Consider the following 21,188-nt stretch of genomic DNA (forward strand, 5'->3'; position numbering starts at 1 on the left):
CAAAACAGAAATTTTAAATAGCATTGATGTGGCTAAAATATAAATAATATTGATCATAAATTTATACTGTTGGGTTATTAATTTATTTTGAATAACAGGGATTTCGGTCTTGTAAAAGAAGCATTTAAAAGACCTACTATAGCATCAGGAGGAATAATATTAAATAATAAGAAAAATTAAATTAGCTAAAGTTTGTCTGGATCAAAATTATAAGAAGGGAACCTTACAAAATAGTTTATATTGGATTTAAGTCGAAAACGTGGAAGGGCAAAATTTTTTGGAAAAATATGATAAAAACAAATAAATACAACGATATGATTAGTTTGCTATCCTATATACCTTCTGTATATCATAAATAATTCAAGACGAATATAATAGGAACAAATATTAATTGACAATTTTTATTATAGTTAGTAGAAATCGTTTTAATACAATAGTTCAGTTTTTATCTAATCTTAAAAATAGGTTTCAATAAGTAATATATTTATTTGTATGTTTTTATTTTATTTATATTTTTATATAATCATAGGACTACACTTGAAAAAAAGGAACCTTATGTAATATATAAATTTAAATTTGTCTTAAAGGTCTTATATGAGTAATTGACACAGTAGTTGATGATCAGTTGCAAAAAGATGATTTCAGTTTGACTCAATTTAAAATTGTTATTACTACTTTTAAGTATTTTAAAATACAAAATCTCAGGTATTTCGAAATGAAGAAAAATGGACGAACGCCACTTTTAAATATAGCGGCTCTTATATTTTGCAAATGCTTAAACAAACGCTTAAACAACTCTATTGGTATATTATTATATGTTATTTTTATTAATTTTACAGTACTCGATGATCAATATATTTTCACTACAATTATTGTAGATTACGAGTATTGAATTCATCAGTATTGACCTATTCATATAAATAAGAATTCTTATATCGATTGGAATGCTTTATTCACAAGTCCTAATATTTTCCTTTCAGTTTTGATATTGTTTTCGAGCGAGTTGCGTAACCGAATTAAGAAAGTTGTATAAGAAATTATGACCGAGCGAGAGAAAAAAATTGATAATTAAATCGGCAAACTCCGCTCGAGCTTGGTCTCGCTCTTCGTAGCTCTCATTCCCTGGGTAACGACGGACCCCATTGTTTTATGGGAAAATGAAGGCATTTGCATAGGACTCGGCAGTGAAAATTATGGCCGGTAATTCGGTCGTGAAATGCATACGAATAGCGAAAAGCCCGTGAGCAGTTATTATACCTCTCTGTGGGTTTTGATACTAAGCCCCTGGACAGAAAAGGATTTGACACGTGAACCATGCTTGTATCTTCTCCTCCAGGTGATGTTGAATTGCAAACAATACCCGTACACGCGGTCACAAGTGCACCCACCATTGTTGCAGTTAATTTGCACTCGACTCTGTACGGTGAAGCATTCCGCCGGCAGCCGGCTGGAATAACGAAGCTGAATAAATTTCACAATGCCTGAAAATTCCATTTGAAAAGTTTGAACTGCGGGTCGGTGTCTTGATTAACATTGAAATGGTTCTGAGCTTACATGAGTGTTTTTGCGACGTGTGTACGGGTCGATTCTAGTTAAACAAAAATAAATTCCTGAATGCAGTTCACCTAACATATTCTCATAAGCTTTTACTCAAACAAATTGATTTGACATTTTCACTATAAATATATGTATATATATATATATTAATCTATAACCCTTTTAAAGTCCTGTAAATCAAGACTCGTGCTATATTCAAATTATTTTAAAAAAATTAATGCAATTCTAGAGTTGTTTTAATATACGATAAACATCAAGCTTATTAAATTTATATAACCAAATTGTATGTGCAATTCCAAAATAATAAAATCGTTTTGCAAATTACTTGTTTTGGCGATCACTTGCCTAAAAACATAACGATGTTTCTTAAAACTAGACATCAAATTGGTTTTTAAAGTTTTTCGAAATATACCAACCAAAAATATATCGGTTTTAGATTATCAGTTTATTATTAAAAAGTATATTGAAGGCGTGCGCCAATAAAAAATAAAATATAAAAGTATTATATAAAATAATTATAATAATATACTTATATTTTATGTTATAGTAAAATAGCTCGCGTTTTAAGTTGTTATTTAATAAAACCAATTTAATTTAGAATTAAATAATTTAGAATTAAAAAATTAAATTGTTTCAAACATTAAAAAAATTATTTTGCTATTTACCCTTAGTAAATGTCCATTGATTATATATTTTCATTTCTCTCTTGAAATACCATTAAATAGTTTTCATGGTATTATGTACATTAAATTTTTATTTAGAATGGTATCAAAGTACATTAATGCTTTTTAATGTATTATTTTTATGTTCATGATTATTTTAAATATATTTAGTTTATCCATTTAAATATTCAATATAATATTAATGAGTATATACTATTCATTAACAATTATTTTATTAATGTGTTATATAACTGATTATTAAATTTTGATCCATTATATTTTAATAATACCTCCACTATCATTTATAATATTTATACCCTGTTATTAAATGTTGAAAAAATGAAAGCCGCATACAATTTAAAAATATAATAAGTTTTTTTTTATATTATATGTATTTTAGAAAAAATGGAGAAAAGTTTCTATTAAGCTGTCGTTCACAGAAGTGCGATGAGTCAAGCATGAAATTATAAAAGATTGAGAATTTTTCAAATACATGTAAAGCGGGCGCTTACGGAAATAACAATGAACCCCTAGCAAGTATTTTATTTTTAAACTCGTGCATTTTATGAGAAAACATAATATATTATATGTGAGCTTAATGCTTGTTACTAGTGATAAATGATTATAGAATCGTATCACAATATGTTGAGCATACAGTTTGAATTATAAGAAAATATATAATAATAAAACAAATATAATTTTTATAATATGTATCGTATATACAATTTTTATAATTTGTAAGTCTCTTATTCATAACAATAATGATATCCATACTTGTGGTTATCCGTGTTGTCATTTTAACATGTAATTATTAATACAAGATTTTACAGATATTCACATTTTTTTATATTAGGTTATTCCAAAATATATGGTCTTTTTTAATTAATACAAAAAATACTTTTAAGTGTTCATTTTTTTTAATCCATTAGTATGGCTTTGATTTAAGATATTAGGATAGCCTCATTTTTACATCATTTGTATTTTTGATTTTTTCGTCCAGACATTGTGAATACATGGTTGTTTGAAGGTGCAAGGTCTAGAAAATAATGTGATTAAGATCAAGCTTTCTATATAAGTTCTTTAATTTTATTAAAAGTTTATTTTGCCACATAGAGACGCATATTGTCGTGTTGAAGGACTTTTCGATTTAAATTGTAGATGGAAGCCTATTTTTGTACTTCTTAGTGCAAAATAACTAGCAAATTACGAAGTTTTGTTGCCTTTTTACAATAAAAAATATCTAGATTCAATGAGCCACAGAACATGATCAAATATCTTCCTGATAATATTTCTATAATATACAGAAAATAAATGTTCTAAAATATTATTAATTCAATGCTTTATAAATAAATTGTTATTTTATTTTAAGAAAAAGACATGAATTATTTTATTAAATTTCATTCTGTTGAATGTAAAAAACGTTGACAGATATTTTATTAAATTTATATTTTATTTATTTAATTTAAAATATATGTCTGTTAAATTAATTTAAAATAATTTAATTAAGATAATTATTTTACTTTATTTTGGATAATTAACTGTGGTTTTAAATAGTTTATATTAAAACTATATTTTATTTTTGTTTAAGATTTAACAAAATAACTAATGACGATATTCTTAAAAGTTTTTTTTAAACTACTACCTTACATTTTTTTAATATCATTAACTACCAATAACGTTCATATTTTTATTTATTGTGTATAAAAATAAAAGACCACTAAAATAAATTTATAATGTAATTGTCGCAATTACAATCCATTCTAATTGAAAATCAATATTTTCATAATAAGATTAAATCTTATAATAAACGTATTGTTTCATTCTCTCGAATCACATCTGATGCTTCTTATTCTGCTGAAAATAATCCTCATTAATGTAAATCGCCCAAAGGTATATTATAAAAGATTATTTTCAGTCCCGTCGATGTAAATAACAATAATATCGTGCCAATTAGCAATCAACCAAAAGGTTAATAAAATATATTTTCTCTGCAGTGGCACAAACCTCAAAATAATTCATTTAAATTTAATTTCAACGGGAAAATTTGTTCGTAGTAAAGATATATGTGTATGTCACGGGTCGCGTCTCCATCTCCAGAACTCGAAAAAGACAGTGAAATATGTCGGGTTAATCCATTTTCTCTGTTCCTGCTTTCTCGATAGTCCAAGTAAATTTGCATCAAGCTTTCGTTACTGGCACCGGTTGTCTGATCCGCCGTGTATTCTTCTCGTCTAGGTCCGGTTCAATTCCTGGAAACGCGACTACGTCGGATGTTTCAAACGAGGACAATTCCCGGACTGTTCCCGAGCTTTTCTATACACCCGGAGAGAGAGAGAGAGGGAAAGAGGGAGGCGATAAAGTTTCAGACTAATGAAGACTGATTGCTTGCCTGCGTACATAATATGTATCCATGGTCGTCGCGTGTATGAAGCAGATCATCGCCAGAGCTAGCAGAGCTGAATCCGAGTCCGGAAAACGTGAACGGAATCGGGTTAAGCGCACATTCACAACTATAGATTTAATATATTTATAATGCAGCGTATTTGGGTCAAGACTTTATGTCGATTGCTGTGCCTTTTTGCAAGGTTTTTATTAATAATAATAACTATTAAGCTAATAAGTTACCGATGTAATAACAATGGTAAAATATTTTGACATTTAACACACTAACAACATGTGTAAATTCCAGTTGTACAATTTTGTGCAATAAATATATATTTTGTGCAAAGTCGTTAGTGTCATTTGATTATTTTCAAAGGCTGAGTTAGCTCCTAACAATTTTAGGTGAAAAGCCTAAATCTGACTGCAATAGTATCATGTAGGTCAATTTACTGGAATTCCAAGTGGCAAGCTTAGAATTGGACTTTCGTATATGAAATAAGAAATGGGAGGAAATCAATGTTCCCTGACTCTTTGACAAATCATAGCTGATATGTGAAAGCAAAATCTTTATTGTTATCAGGCCCTAAGTTTTCGTAAAAACGCCAATGTCCCTTTGCCGCTTGGAAGAAATAGTTTTTCGCTGACCTTTTTCTTGTCATATGTTGTACATATGCTTTATGTATTTATCACACATAAAACATATGTACAATTTGGCTAACAAACGTTTTATATAAAATTTGTAATATTTAGATTTCAATTTAAACTCAATCGTTTATTTAATTCTCCAATATATTAATAGTTCTTATAAAATATTATTCGTAGTATTAATACAGTTAACATATTCTTAATATAAAAAAAATTTTGACTACAAAAATTACTTAGGCCTAAATTATAAAATTAAAAAAATATTAAAATCTAACAAAATGTTTTATTGATATCAGTAAAATATCAGATAATTATCTGTTTCTTTCCATAAATGTATGCAGTAACACTTTCTGTAACGCAAATGTTATTTCAGCAATTCTAACCGCAATAATCGTTGAGCAACCCCGAGGGTAAGGATAAATTATATGGTAATTTGGTATTAAGGGTTGTAATATAATTTCGATATACTATCTAAGCTAAAATCTTGTGTGAATTGGACTCAAACACATCAGCAATTTATATATTGAAAAAAAACAACGCCGAATTTTGTTATATATTTTTACACGCTCAACGTTGACACAATTGGAATTGATGATGATAAATGGCGTTTTTTTATTTTATATTCTGAAGTTTTCCTTCCAACTTCCGATTGAATAAATAAAAAATCACCTAACTTTGTATAAATTGATATTATATATCGGTTACATTTTAGCGAAAAGTAATATAAATGAAATATTAATTAATAAAATTTATAAAAATATTTACTTGATTAATTTCTTTTATGTAAAATGTTATCGAAAATTAAAATAAATTGTATTTATTGATAATTGGCAGGGAATTATTTTTAATTTTTTTTAATTATATAGTGTTTTTTATTTGGGATGACAGTATATATAATAGTAAAATATCAATTTATCGACAATCAACCAACAAGTCAGAGAAAAATATTTTAGAATGTTTAATCGATATAGTTTCTTATTAATTTATTATTATTATTGTTTTTATATTATTGAATACGATATAATAAATAAAATCATGATAGGTTCTAAACTTTTTATATGTATTATTTTGTTTTTAATATACTTGTAAACATTTTTTTTTTTTAATTATAGAATATATATTTTTTTAAATGTCACAATAGTCTTTGATTTATTTTAATGTTTAGAAATAATTTGTGTTCATAGAATATCATTGTTTTAAGCTCTGCATAAGCAGGATACAAAATGATTTGCAAATGGTATTTTTATCTTTTATGATAATAATATTTAAAAAAACATTTAATCGATAAACATCAAAGTGAATGCAACATATGTATGTACATATATATTAGAAAAAAAAATATAAAAATTTTGGTATTACTCTAGTATAATTGCCACTCATTTTCAAAGATACAATACCTACAAAGTCCTTACCTAATTGTGTAAAATTTAAAAAGCGAAATTTATAGATTTGTAAATGATTATTAATTATAATTTCATATTAGGTCTAACAGTATTTAACGGTCATTAATTTTTACGCGTTACACCAGCAGTATTTCGTGACGTGAATTTATAAAATAGCGTCCATTAAGTAATCGCTGATTTGTAATGTTTATTTAATATTCGCCGTCGAGAGGCAGCGATTGTGTAATAGCCGAGCAAGAGGGAAAAAACTGTGTATAATCAAAGACATCGCGAAAAATGAGTGCGTGTCTTGAAAAATCGCGCTGATAAAAGGGGTTGCGTGTTCCGAGGTGATTTCTCCGAAAATGTAAAGGGGGATGAGCTGGGCGGCCTGTTGGGGGTGGTGGAAAATCTTTAATATTGAAGCGTCGGTGTGGGGTTGACGCGGAGAATGAAAATCAATAAAAGGCTTAGAGGGGAAATCCGTAATGGATACACACGTGAAAGGTAACACTGATATGTTTGAATTGTATCGTGATGATTCGATATCGTGTGCGTTTTGCAAAATGCAAATTTATTATTTCCATACGGATGTGCCGCCTCTGGCACATATATACGATTTACATACACATTTATGAATCACCTCGTTTCAGTACGTTTTTGACTTTCAAAATCTATAAATGCGGTATAACGTACTATATACGCCATTACGCTTTTTTACGTTCGTGTTTGTTCCACTGTGGGAGCGATAAATGCGCAACGTAGATAACCAAATTTATACGTAGATTTTTATCGATAGTTTTGCGACTGTCTGTTATTTTTACACAAAAGTCCATATGTATATGGCATTGTTTTGCTTGTTTTATGCTGATTGTGGCCATCTACACTTGAATAAAAAATAAATATATACAGTTTATTAAATAAAAACTTACCATATACATAAATATAAACATTTTTTACTTATGTACTTAAATATATTTCTTCCCACCTCATATCATATTACTTGAAAAAAAATCGACATATAAACAATATCATTCAATGCATCCTTGTCAATGTTAATGATATATCACAAAAAGCAATTTTATTGTATATATTTTTTAAAAGCTGCAATAACATTATTCGTCCACAATCCTACAAGGCTTAATTTTCTATCATATATTCAGCAAAATGTATTTATAAAATATGTTTTTAGTAATAATGACATGTGTACTTGATACAATACATATTTTTCGTGTATTTATTATATAATACATTTCGTTTGCTTTATATGGGCAATATGATAAGTTTTAATTGCAAAAATAACCTATACGAAATAATATTATATATTATATATTTTAACAAAGTACTGCTAGCCAAATAAATATTTATTTAAATTTAAATAAATTAAATAATACAATTACATACCTAATTTTATATATATTAAGTTACTGAATTACAATAATATTTTATCTTACTATTATATATTACTTTAAAATATTAAATAAATCTAACTAATTTGATTTGTAATATAACTGAATCTTAACCTTATTCAACTCACAGTAAGCCTATTTAAAAAAAAAACAATAAATGCACTTTTTATAATACGATTGATTTAAACTGTAAGATGTAGAAAACCACAAATAGTGAGTTCAATGTCTTATAACACATCTGTAAAGCGAAATCATGCTTGCTTTATTACATAATACATTTTTTAAAACAATACCTAATAAGTATTTATTTGGAATAAAATTGTCATTAAGTTTAGTCTATACCTGATTTTGTTTATTTATGATTAAAAAAACTACTTGTTTATTTAGTACCTCTGGTACTAAATAAACATGCAAGTAAACTTTTACGGGCAGTTAAGTGTTAAATGTGTAACTGACACCCCGCTTTTGAAATGTTCATTCGCCGAAACGATAAATTGGCTCTTAGGTACCGGCCGAATATATATAAACATTCCAAGAATTTTGGAAAGCTTGATACGGTCTGACATAAGCTATTTATCATGTAGTAGTAAAACGATAAATATACATAAATATAACAACAATGACGATATTATTAGTATAAAATATATAACATATTATATTATATACATAAAAAAAATATTTTTCTAGAGGAAACGGTAACACTATATATATCCAACTACTACGCGTAATGGGTACTAGGCGATCGAGAACGGGGTAGAAGAAAACACGGTAGTTTTCATATTATTTTACGAGGGGATGAAGACCATTCCTCTAATGGTTGTCACGGTACAATTATTACGGTGTGTGGAGAGAGGGCGAACGGGCAATTCGGTTTTTATTGCCGTATAAATAGCAAAAAAAGATGATAACACCCGTACTCCACTCCTATGGTACATGCCTAGGTTTTATCGGGGTTTTGTTGCGTTGTTCAACATTATCGTATCCCTATTGTGGAATTCATGCATCATTAGAGCGGAGATACGATTGAATAATTGTATCGCGTATCGTTTCGAGTTTTCCGCGAGAATGGACCGAAACAATCGCAATGGTACTCGCAAACACCTGAGAACGTTGTTATATGTGTTCAACGCCCTTGTAATTTGCTATACAATAAAACAGACTGCTCATTATTTTTATCTCTTGTTTTATGATGAACCTCATACAAAATTATATTCTAATAACATTTATTTTGATAGTGCGCGAAAGCAAAATTGCATAAAATTGTAGATGATTTTGCTAAATTTAAAAAAGTGTTAATAATATACACATTATAATGCTTAAAATTTAATATGTATTATATTATAACGCGGCTTATTTTTCATAAGCAATATTTTTCGCACGAATATTTCACATACATGTGGTTTTATGGAATTTCGCTATCGTTGAATTCCATGTGAATATTAAAGGTTTCCAAAAAATGCGGAAAAATATGAATGGAAAATTTACAAAAAGCAAATATACATATTTTAATGTTATTCGTTTAATAATATATATATATATATATATATATAAATATAAGCTTCTCTAAATAACTTTATAAGTTAATTTTTATAAATCATTGATAACACATAAATATTGTTGAAATGTAATACATCTTTCATGTATGGAATTTGCTTTTCATCAGTTTATTACCCAAATTTAATTTTAAAAGGTGAAACACGATATTCAATTTTATATAAAATTTAAGCTCTGCATAATAACGGGCAATCATATCATTTATTATCATATTGTATGTAAATATAATATATACAATTTAATACTGTCTGAACACAGCTTATGTTTCATTACAATTGGATTAATTACAGCATTACAGCAGCTTTGTTTTAAATACAAAAATTATTTCTGATCAATTATAAAGCATTAATGATTAGATAAATAATTTATAATTAGAATTAATTAATATATTTATTGTATAAATGCAATGTTAATCATATTATACTTATTTAAGATGCTATAGTGAATGTGAACCAGTACATTTACATTATATTTTTACTGGTGTTTAAGCTAAATCTTATCTGAATACATTTTTACCGATTGATACATATTTTTACTAGCAAATATTTAATTTAAATTAAATGCGCTAGTGCAGAAACTTAATTTGACATTTGCGAATCATTTTTTGTTCAAACCTATACCTAACTAAAACTAAGTAACCAACCCAAAAGTGATATACTGAAAGTTTTTGAACTTTTATTTGGTTTATTTGCTTAGATTAGATTTGTATTAAGTTTAATTTATTTTATATGCCGTTTTATTAAAATCATTTCTGAATACATTTTCACTTGTAGATTTTCTGTGTTTTGAAATCGAAGGGGTGTGACTTAGCAGCCAAAATAGGTGCTGGAAAATCTGGTAACAGTTTATTTGTATTATGTACAATTTATCACAGTAAAAAAATCTCGACTTGTATTCCGTAGACTGAGTGCTGAAGAAGCTGGGATTATTGTCGTGATATCCTCTGGATGATCTGCTGATGTTTATTGTGTCAATGTGGGTCTTTCTCGGTTTGCCTTTGCTGTACCGAATGTCATCTGTCTGAGCTCGTGTCTAACTGACTTTCATCTTGAATCGTCTCTGACCTTTTTATCTTGAATCATCTGATCATCTATACACATTTATTATAGCTCTGGAAGAAGTGGGTGGGCTAATTGCATCGCTTGATGATCTAACCAAAGAAATATATTTATGCCTTGCAGTTTTACTGCCAAGTGACTCTTTAGCTGATCCGAAATACAAAGGCTAGATGAACATAGCGATTTTTACGCAGAATAGACACGTTGTCTATCGTGCATCCTATTTTTAATTTTTCCGGTGTAAACGAGTGGTTAATGAAATGTTCCCTAAAATCTTCCAATTATTATTACGCAAATCTCGTTTGGTTAATTGATTATTTATTTTTTTAATTAACGTTAAGTAAAGTTAACGGTGCAACTGGTTGCACCCTACATAATATATATTTTTAATAATAAAAATATAATTTAATTGATGTAGTCTAGTTTTTTTTTTGCTTTGCTGTTTAATTAATCTAATCTGTTAATCTGTTTTTATTTAAATATAAATTTATTATAAACATATTTTTTTTTCATTAGAAACATTGTTTAATTTAAACTACTTTTATGTACTCTCCATTGATATTTTTGACAGGTATGGGACTAGTTATTTATATTATAAAATTAGTTTTTTACTCAATATTATCTTTGTTAATATGCATATAATTACAATTTTCGAGAAACTAATAAACAATTTTGAAATATATTTTTATGAGTTGTGGGTTTATGTAAAAGTGTAATAAACCAACGACAAACTCGCAGGGTCTCGTTTATAGAAACTATTACGAAGTTGCTACTTTGTAAACCTTCACGAGTCATTGAACATACTAGTTATAATTAAAAGCAACGAGTTTTCATTATACTTAAACAAGTTTTAATACATTTTAGGTCTATATTATTTTTCTTATAGTATGATTTATATTTTATATATTTTTAGTAGCTGATATTTAATGAAAAAGTAGCGTACAAAATAAAATTATGTTTTAAATAGCATATGCGACTCTTTAGCATATAAATACAATTTTTTATAATGAAACTTTAAATCCTAGTTTTCAACATTGGCAATATATTTCAACTACACAATCTAAATACAATAAATAAACCTGTAATAGGTATTTAACACGTTTAAACGTACATTAACCAAATGTTAACGATGCCTAAGCGGTTAGCGACGCACACCGGCTAGATATCATCTTAAACAATTTAATATTCGTATAATTGCGGTTACTATTATATTAACCGATATCGAAGCTGGTAGCAATTTATGGCAAAATTTGTTTACTTCGGCTCGGTCGCAAGTTGCCAGGATTAGCGCAAGGATTAATTGTTTGTATAAATTGTTGTAAAGTTTGAATAGTACGTTCGACTGGCGCAATCAAATTCAGTCCACAGCCGGAGGTATTGAACTCGAATTGTTTGGGGGTACGAACCTTTCTAAGGAGGGGGTGGGTAGACTTCAAAATAAATGAAGCTATATTGCCCCATAAACATTCCCTCGGAGCCTTGGCACTCGAACACAAAGGGTCCTACAAAATAGCGGACATCTTTCATGGACTTCATCGCGCCGGCACCTCCTACCCCTTTAAAGCCTCGCATGTACGCTCTTGTGCGGAACGAGCTGTACTGCAAATAGGATGGATGAATTCAAAATTGATTTAGCACATGTAAAATGTGTTATGTTCCTATATAATCGAGTGAATAAAATGCTAATAGATATGTTCGGTTCGTGCCTAGGTTGGCGGTTGAGCCATTAGACTCTAATGGCTCAACCGCTACACCATGCATGAACACGAAAGTGAAGGCAAATTGGTTTTGGTCGGCAAAATATGGGGAAAAAATGCAATTTTACCTTTCCTCGAGAGCGATAACGAGATTAAAATCGAAATATTAAATAACGGTTTCCTGATTTTTCCCCTTGCAGTGTGGAACATACGTGCTTTACGTTTTATGCGAGGCAATTTTTCTGTAAAAGGTTGTCGCCTTTGTAGTTTATAATTTTTCTTTCCATGTAATTTAAATTTTACAGTATAATATACAATAAATTAAAATAATAACTGATTTATAATACGGGTTACACTGTAGGCTAAAATTATTATTCAGTTTTAAATGCGACCTTTAACAATTTTTTGTCGGGTGATGCGGCCAGAAAGATCCAGAAGGCTGCCATAAATATTTCGGCCATTTAATTCTCTATGCCTTATGACTAAGGAATTTAGAATAGACACTGTTTAAACATATTTTGTATAATAATGATATTATATTATTCTTAATACATAAAACATGCATTAAACCGTAAATTGTAAGATTATTTTTAAACCATAAAATCAGATTTTTAATATAAACTGATAGTTGATAATAAGTCGTTATGCTAAAATATTTATAATTTATTTATAAATAAACAAATACTCTTAATTTATAAATTTGTAATTAGGAGTGATATGCTAGATAAGAAATACGTAAAATAAAAATTCGTAATTTATGAAGAAAATCGTAAAATGAATTGTCAAAAAGTTAACCTCGTCGGGTTGACAACACGTATCTTGATATAAACTTACATGATACGCAATCTCGTATTTTTATACACAATGAAGCTTTTACTGCTTTATTATCGCATTTTTATTTAACGCTTTGTATCATTCTCTTTGCTATATACATACATATTATTTTAATATAAAAAAATACACATATGTTATTTAAAGATTTATTGCAATAATATAGCGTATTTTATATATTTTAATAAAATTATATTACATTACTAGTATTAGTGTTATGTCGAATTATCCTAGAACCAGAAGATAGCTGAATTAGAAATAATCGACTTCAAGCGTATTTATTTTAGTCGAGTTGGAAGTTTGTTGTGTATCGAACAAGTCAATACAATCTCACCCCTTTCTCTACTAGTTTTATAATACAACCTATTTATATTAATGAAGCTATATAATATATTTGATCAATACGTAAGGAAAAAAATACGTCAAGCATATAATATGTTTTATTTCTCAATTGCGTATATTGTTTCCGTGAATAGGAAATGCGATCAAACCATGCGATTGAAAAAGTTAACCGAATAAAGCAATCATTTCGCGAAGAATCTGCATCTCTCTCACTCGTTTAATATTTCTCATTACTCCTACCAAGGCAATATTGAACGGTGGGTAAGGTAGATATGAAATCCCCTAGACCCGCTATGGTGGCATGAATTCTCATTTCATTTCGTAATTTCATCCGCCAATCTATAATATTCTCACATATTCACAAGATTGGGAATAATCAAATTGTGTTTGCTCGCATGATAACAAACGATAACAATAAATGGAAGTATATCATTTTCACTTCACGGTTTTAATATTATACAATAAAATTTGTGTACATAATATAAATATATTAATTATTTTTATTGGCAGAGTTTTCTTTACTTTTAAAAATACCTAAAATATATTTTAAAATGGTGAAGCGATTTTAGAATTATGTTGTATAATGTATAAACTGACGTCTCAAACATTTTCATCGTCAGGCCGTGAAAAAAAAACATCAACAAATACCCCCTATTTGACTGCTAGGCGCTGTTGTTTTATTCCATTTTTTATCGTATCTTCTTTATGTAAACACGTAATAAGCCCACGTCAAAGTAGACGTTATATATTATTTGGGATGATTTTCACGTGTGAAAGATGAATCCGAAATCCCTCAGTGTTTTTGGACCCGCGAGCATTTTTCTGGGTTAGCCGTCACGGTTAAAAGTACATGTGTAAAGCCCCGACGGACGGGTAAATACGCTGTAACCTTTATACAAAATGTATTTTTGCAAAAGGGAACACTCTGGTAGCGCTGGATAAAAAAGAGGGAACGATAAAAAAAGTCTACTTTGTGCGACACGCCACGATAAGTGCCAAGTTTTAAATGTTGTTTTTATGTACGTAGTATACGCGGCAGTTGTTACATCTCAGATACTGCCAACTGGGTAAAGTTTCGCGATACATAATCAATGAATAGATGCAAACTCGCACTAAGTCTCGATATCGGCTTTTGGTGATGGATATATTTATTTTATTTGTTTAATTATTAGCATAGGTTAACAAAACCGATACGATTCGTAAAAAGTAAGGGAACTTAAAAGATGTTGTAAAAGGCAATATGATAATATGTATTTCATTGATGTAAATATGTATACATCTTTTAAAATACAAAATTAAAATGTGTGTGATTTTAGGTGATTAAATAAATACTACTGGGTATCAGATTACTACTGCGTAAACACAAGTAACAACTATAGTAAAAAGTAAAAAGTTTGACTGATCAAAGTCTGTAAATATGTAGATAGTATACATTTTTATTACTTATAAACTATTATTACAGCTTACAATAAATGTTATTATAAACAAAATAGTTTTAGTTAAGTTTCTACGGATATTGGTGTCTTACATATTTGTTTAGAGTATTTTATAATAAATATGTAAAAATTTTAGTTATAATACTGTTATTTTTTGTGCTGCAATGTATTGAGTGTATGTCTATCTATCTGTAAAACTGCAGCAGTGGATATAAATAAATAAATCAGTCAGCACACTAAAAAACAATTACAAAGCATGTTGTCATGTCCTAAATCCCACCTTTTGAGTTCATGAAGTACAATTCGTGATTAACGGTCGTGTTATTTTGCAGGATTACCACACTACGACGACGACAATCTGGGGCCGAACGTGAGCTCGTATCCGTACTTCGAGTTCAACGTGCCCAGGAATGTAACGACGGCGGTCGGTCAAACTGCCTTCCTGCATTGTAGGGTCGAGCAGCTAGGAGATAAAGCCGTAAGTTACATCTGACTCACTTTGTCACACATTGGAACGACGCCGTTTAATCTGTACGTGAACGCCGCGCGAGCTCCTCGCTTGGAATTCAGATTTACTGCAAAACGATACCCACACATATATACATCTTAGTATTGTTTGCATACTGAAAGTTTCATTTGAGACGTGAAACATGATTATACCAACGCCCTTCTCCACAAAAATCCTCTTTCAGTCTCAGTTTCCTTCAGTAACTTTACCGAATCCGCTCCGTCTTCCAAGACGACTATCCTCCAACATGGAATTTAAATTATTTTGCATCTCGATCCATTACATCGAATCACATCAATTTAGGTATTTTTCAACGAGTTTGGACTGGTTTCCATGCATTGCATGTGACCGTTTACTTTAATCTATCTTATGACATTTATTATTTTAAATAAGTGATATAGTTTGTAGTCATATCGAATTTATAAGCCCGGATTTATAATGCGTCTATTTATTCCTATTTTATTTTTCACCTGAACGTTTGTTTGTTAATGGCACAATGTTTTTAAATATGTACATATAATTGTTAATGTGTCAGGTAATGATCAACATCAAATAGCATTAGACCCATCTGGTTTGTTGTTTTCTCAAATCTTTAGAGGGCTTTAGTTGGTCTATTATTTTAAGGTTTGCATACTTCAACAAATATTTTTAAATCAAATTCATAATTGTAATGCTTACCTTTTATTTGATTTTTCAATCGAATTTCTCAATTTTTTATGTACATAAATAATAATATATATTTTGTAATTGTAACTTTTCATTATGATAAGATATGAATAAATTGAAATCAAAATTATATGAAAATATTTGCCAAAGTATGTAAAAAAAGTATAAGATATTATTAGGTATGCAGGAAAGTTATTTCACAATTTACACGCCCTTTTTACCGAGAGTTTCATAAAAGCTGGATTAACAAATTTCTTAATCCCACTTTGTAAAACTCTGCCTTAGAGTAAAAGTAAAAAACCTAATCCACTTTACTTAAAATTGCGTTTTCTTCTTGAACTGAAAATTTTGCGATTGTGCAAAACAGCAACTGATAATTTATTAGAAGGAAAAGTGTTACAAAATTTTAAAAATTATAGTAATATAATTTATTTAAAATCTGGCATATATTATCTTAATATATTTAAAAGTAAAATTATTATTATTTATCCGATTATTACATATACATATTTTTCCAATTATTAATTATAAAGCATATTAAAAAGTATTTTTTAAGAATAAATCTATCATAAAAACATATTCTTTAAAAATATGACTTGATTATAACAAAGTAAAAGTAGTATGAATATTTTTTATATACGGTAATAAAACAATTTAATTAATTTTTATTAATTATACATAATTCAATTATAGAAATAATTTAATGATAAAAATGTGGTTAAAAATGTAATTTATAAATTCAACAAAGAGTACATCAAAGTATTATAGTATAATTGAAATATTTATTATTAATAAAAAGCTTACTTTGCTATAAAAACATACTATAATTAAAACATAATAAAAAATTGTAATGGAAATTACAAAAAATCCACAAAGATCACGTTATTTTTGTATAATCTTAATTATCGATTTTTGATAATGAATTATATTTATTGTAAAATATATAATTAGTTTATTTTATTAGTCAATTCAGTTATTCTCTTTTTTACAAGTTCTTTTCAGTCTAGCTAAGCAGTAGTGTTATTCTCAGATTCTTTGCCCGATTGTATATATAATTTGTGTCGATATGTAAAATTCACATGCATTGACTTACTTTCGTTTAGTTTTATTTTCCACTTTGAGGTACACCTATAAATGCTAGATATTGAGTTAATCAGTTAAGTTATTGCTCTTATGATATTATCATAATCTAAAAAGATATATTACAATAGTATGCTTAAATGTAGCTGTAATGTTTTCTTCATCATCTGGCAAGTCACTGTAGTACAGTACGAGGCCAAATAAACTTCCTTGTGGAACTCAAGCTTCGCTCTTCTTAAGCTCAGAATCAGCATGATATAGTTAAACTATATAAAAAAGGAAAGATGGAATGGGATTTTTTTATATACATATATAAATGAAATAATTTCTTAATTAAATAAAATATATATAAAATTATTTAATATCCTCGAAATAGTTAAAAACGCGTCTTCTTAACAAATTCAAAAAACTATGTTGTGAATTGAATGTTTTTATACAGTGTCTACTATGACCGAAATTTTCAGAATTTGTTAAACGAAACAAAATGTTAGTTAAGCTCACCCTTTATTATCTTTTAATGCTTATCTCTTAAAAAGATGTGTATTTGTTGTTTTAAGACGCAAAGATTTTATTTCAATCAGTTTAATAAATTCTGATAAATTTATTTCTATTTATTTCATTTATATGAAAATCCGCACCAATCAATTCGATCTTTATGTATATTTATATAAAATGTTTAGCTGATCTCAAATCTGGTGATTTGCGTAATAAGTCTGCTCTTATATAATGCCTTTATGACCCATGTTTTAGACACGTAAAAGCATATGGAAAATATTAGGAATCTTAGCAAACAAATTTTAATTTTTTATTTTTTTAATCATGACTTTAATCTTAAATCTGTAAATTATTGCTCTTTCTTTCAAAGCGGCTTTTGTCAGTAGTTCTCGTTATTAATACAGTGTCACCGGCGTATCTCAAGTTCGGCAGTTTTTCTCCTCCAATTCCATCTATTCAGTGCCCCTCGTGTACCGTTGTAGTACTGTTGTGGTATAAGCTTTGAAGTATGTAGACAAGGCATTACCACTTTCCACAAGCAAATGCCTTGGTATAGCCTACGAAACAAAGAACTACTGCGTTCTTGAACTTACGAATTTTTTTAATAATATGACGAATATTAAATATTTTCTCTCTAGTTCTTTCTCCTTTAACAAATTCAGTTTATTTTCTTTTTTTTTGATATATATATTTATATTTTACTAATGTGGGATATATACGTAATTGTTCAATAGTTCACTATTTGGTAAATATTTTTTTGTGCAAGGAATTAAATATGAATTCCACCCTGTCTTGAAATCATATCCCGCTTTTCCATACTTTTTTGCATATATCAAGCAATATGGCAATACCATTGTATCTAAGTTTATTAATCATTTCCGCTGGAACTTAATCGCTACCTGAGGATTTGTTCATATTAAGTTTTTTTAATAACTTTATAAATCTCTGCAGGTACGATATTGTGCTCAACGTGCAAGTCGTTTCTTAAGATTAATTCTGAGCAATATTCTTTTCCTCATTGTAAAACTTCATCGAGATCTATTATGGGTCTACTGAGCTGTCTTCAATTACCTATGGTTTTGGGTGAGACCTGTGAGTCGGTAATTTTATCGTTTTAAGTGGACCTTTTGATTGATTTGTATGTGCATTTGCTTTAATTTAGATGCAGATATGATTTATGTATTTCTTATTGTTATATCTACATATCCATGTACTTATTATTTAAGATTCGCATACCATTCTTGGTCCTTTTTTAGTTATTATATCTACATACATTATTTAATTTTTGATCAGGTTTCATGTTTTATCAGTGATAAAGTTTTTTAACGATCTCTGTTGCAGATGATTTATATTTTCCAAATTTATCTGTATCTAATATGTGTTTGCATTGTCTTCTGGTTCTATTTTTAACTGAAAAACTTTATCTCTAATAACTTTTCTAAGTTACTTTATTTCTTGTGGGATTAATTTAAGTAAATTATTTTTTTGAGTTCATGTAAATTGTGGTTCAAGCTGGAATCAGCAACTGAATTTTTATATTTAATATAGATGATTTTCATTTAATATTTATAATCTTTAATAGCAATCATAAATTACAACACAACATAAGAAAAACCGAGTACATAATGTTAGACGTGTCGATGTGGTATTTCAAATACGCGTATTTGCTTATGCCTCCATTTAGTCTAAATCCCCGTTTCAAAAGATAGTCACTAAAGAAGAAACGACCCAATTCACACGTGTTTTTTCTCCTTTACTGAGACTCTTCGCACAGACTATATATTTTGGCAATATGTATCATACACAGTTAATGCGGAAGCAATCTCGAGCGTCGTATCCCTAATCTAATTTCCCCTAGGGCCCCCAAATAGGCAAATTTCCTTCTTATTACACACGGGCGTTGAAAGGGAGAGAGGGCGCCACCCGGAATCTCTCGGCAAGACGCCACGCACGGATTTGTATAATGAGATTTTGAGCTCGGAAAAGACATGGCCTCTAAATGGCGCCCACTTTGTCGCCCCGTGGGCGGGTGGGCGCCCGGGGGCGGCGCATTATGTTGCAGTAATGTTTTTACATTTTTGCCGCAACGCCGCCATTAATTAGCACCGTCTCTTTTACCGTGTAAACTTTGTTTTTGCTAAAACTGATTTTCATACCTCCGACATGTTTATTTTCAAGCATATCATATACATTCACATTACGATGAGGGTATTTTGTATAAAAACATATGTATAGGTACATATACTATGTATGTATACAGATAAACAACCTTGCATGATATTGGCTTTGTAGAGCCGTCATATCAAATTTGACACTTATTCACGAAAGCTTGACGGCCAAACTTAATTTTAATATTTACCTTTCGCACGCGTAGTATAGAGAGGTATAGGATGAATTGAAAAAACGTGTTTTAATGTATCATGTTTCAATATTTTTTGTATGTGTGATTGTTATAAAATGGTGCAAAATAATACTAAAATATGTTCATTAAATTTATAATAAAATTTAATTTATTATGATAAAACATTATTTAATGAAAAATCGGAATTATAAATTGAAATAAACCCACAGTAATGATATATTATAGAAACAATTTGTTAAAAAAAACTGTGTGCAAAATTAAATAATTTTTACTTTATTAAATTACTTGCGACATTTGTTATACAACTTTATTTTTCATCTAAGAAATTTACATTTCTTTTATTTTGAATATCGATTAACTTCGTTACAGAAAAAATAACATGAGGCAAGATGGGCTTCTTCACAATACTTGTTATTTATTTCATAAATCATGTTTTGCATTACTTGTCTTGGTAGATAACTATATGTTATAAAATTGAATTTCTTACTACAAATAATCAATTAACTACACAATATTATTTGATAATTTTTTATAACAACGATGTATTTGTAATATATGTAGATTCATCAGAGTGCAACTATGTGTTTGAAATATTATATATCAAATGTAAATTTTTGATGTATGTGTATAAATAAAATTATATTCTTATTTTTACCACATATTATATTTTCACATATAAGATAATCTCTATGTGCTGAAGTTGTTATTGTATAATAAATATGCACTGAGTAAATACACCAATAAAGCATACTTGTTATATAATTATTAGGAAATTAGCTATTATAAATTAAATCGATTAAAATATGTAAAAAAATATTATTATTCTTAAACATATGGACATGATATTTTCTATGAGCTGAAGAAGTTTGAAAAAGATTTTTTGGTACCTAAGATGTACCTAATTTAAATAAAAATCTAGTAACATATATTCTGTAATGATCGACTGGAATTAAAATGATACAATAATCACTAATACCGATGTCGACTTCTTACCGAAAATTAAAAACACTAGTTTATATAGGATTTAAACCCAGGCATTTCAGGTAATAACTAGTTGTCGATTTATACCATTTATCTCTAATGCTGTTATAATTAGTTTTTGCTTAATTAAGAATATACTTT

The 21,188-nt window shown here is 28.5% G+C and overlaps 1 protein-coding gene across 1 annotated transcript in view; it reads left to right on the forward strand.

Annotated features, from left to right (window-relative positions):
• Positions 1 to 21,188, forward strand: part of LOC148226501 (zwei Ig domain protein zig-8-like) — a 301,938-nt gene that overhangs the window by 214,831 nt on the left and 65,919 nt on the right. The window contains exon 3 of the mRNA XM_088203567.1: positions 15,288 to 15,433. Within this exon, the coding sequence (XP_088059693.1) occupies positions 15,288 to 15,433 (146 nt within the window). The remainder of the gene's footprint in view (positions 1 to 15,287; positions 15,434 to 21,188) is intronic.

The sequence above is a fragment of the Plectrocnemia conspersa genome, unplaced genomic scaffold (genome assembly GCF_051122295.1).
Source record: "Plectrocnemia conspersa isolate PC_06_02 unplaced genomic scaffold, ASM5112229v1 ptg000014l, whole genome shotgun sequence".
NCBI classification, from domain to species: Eukaryota; Metazoa; Arthropoda; class Insecta; order Trichoptera; family Polycentropodidae; genus Plectrocnemia; species Plectrocnemia conspersa.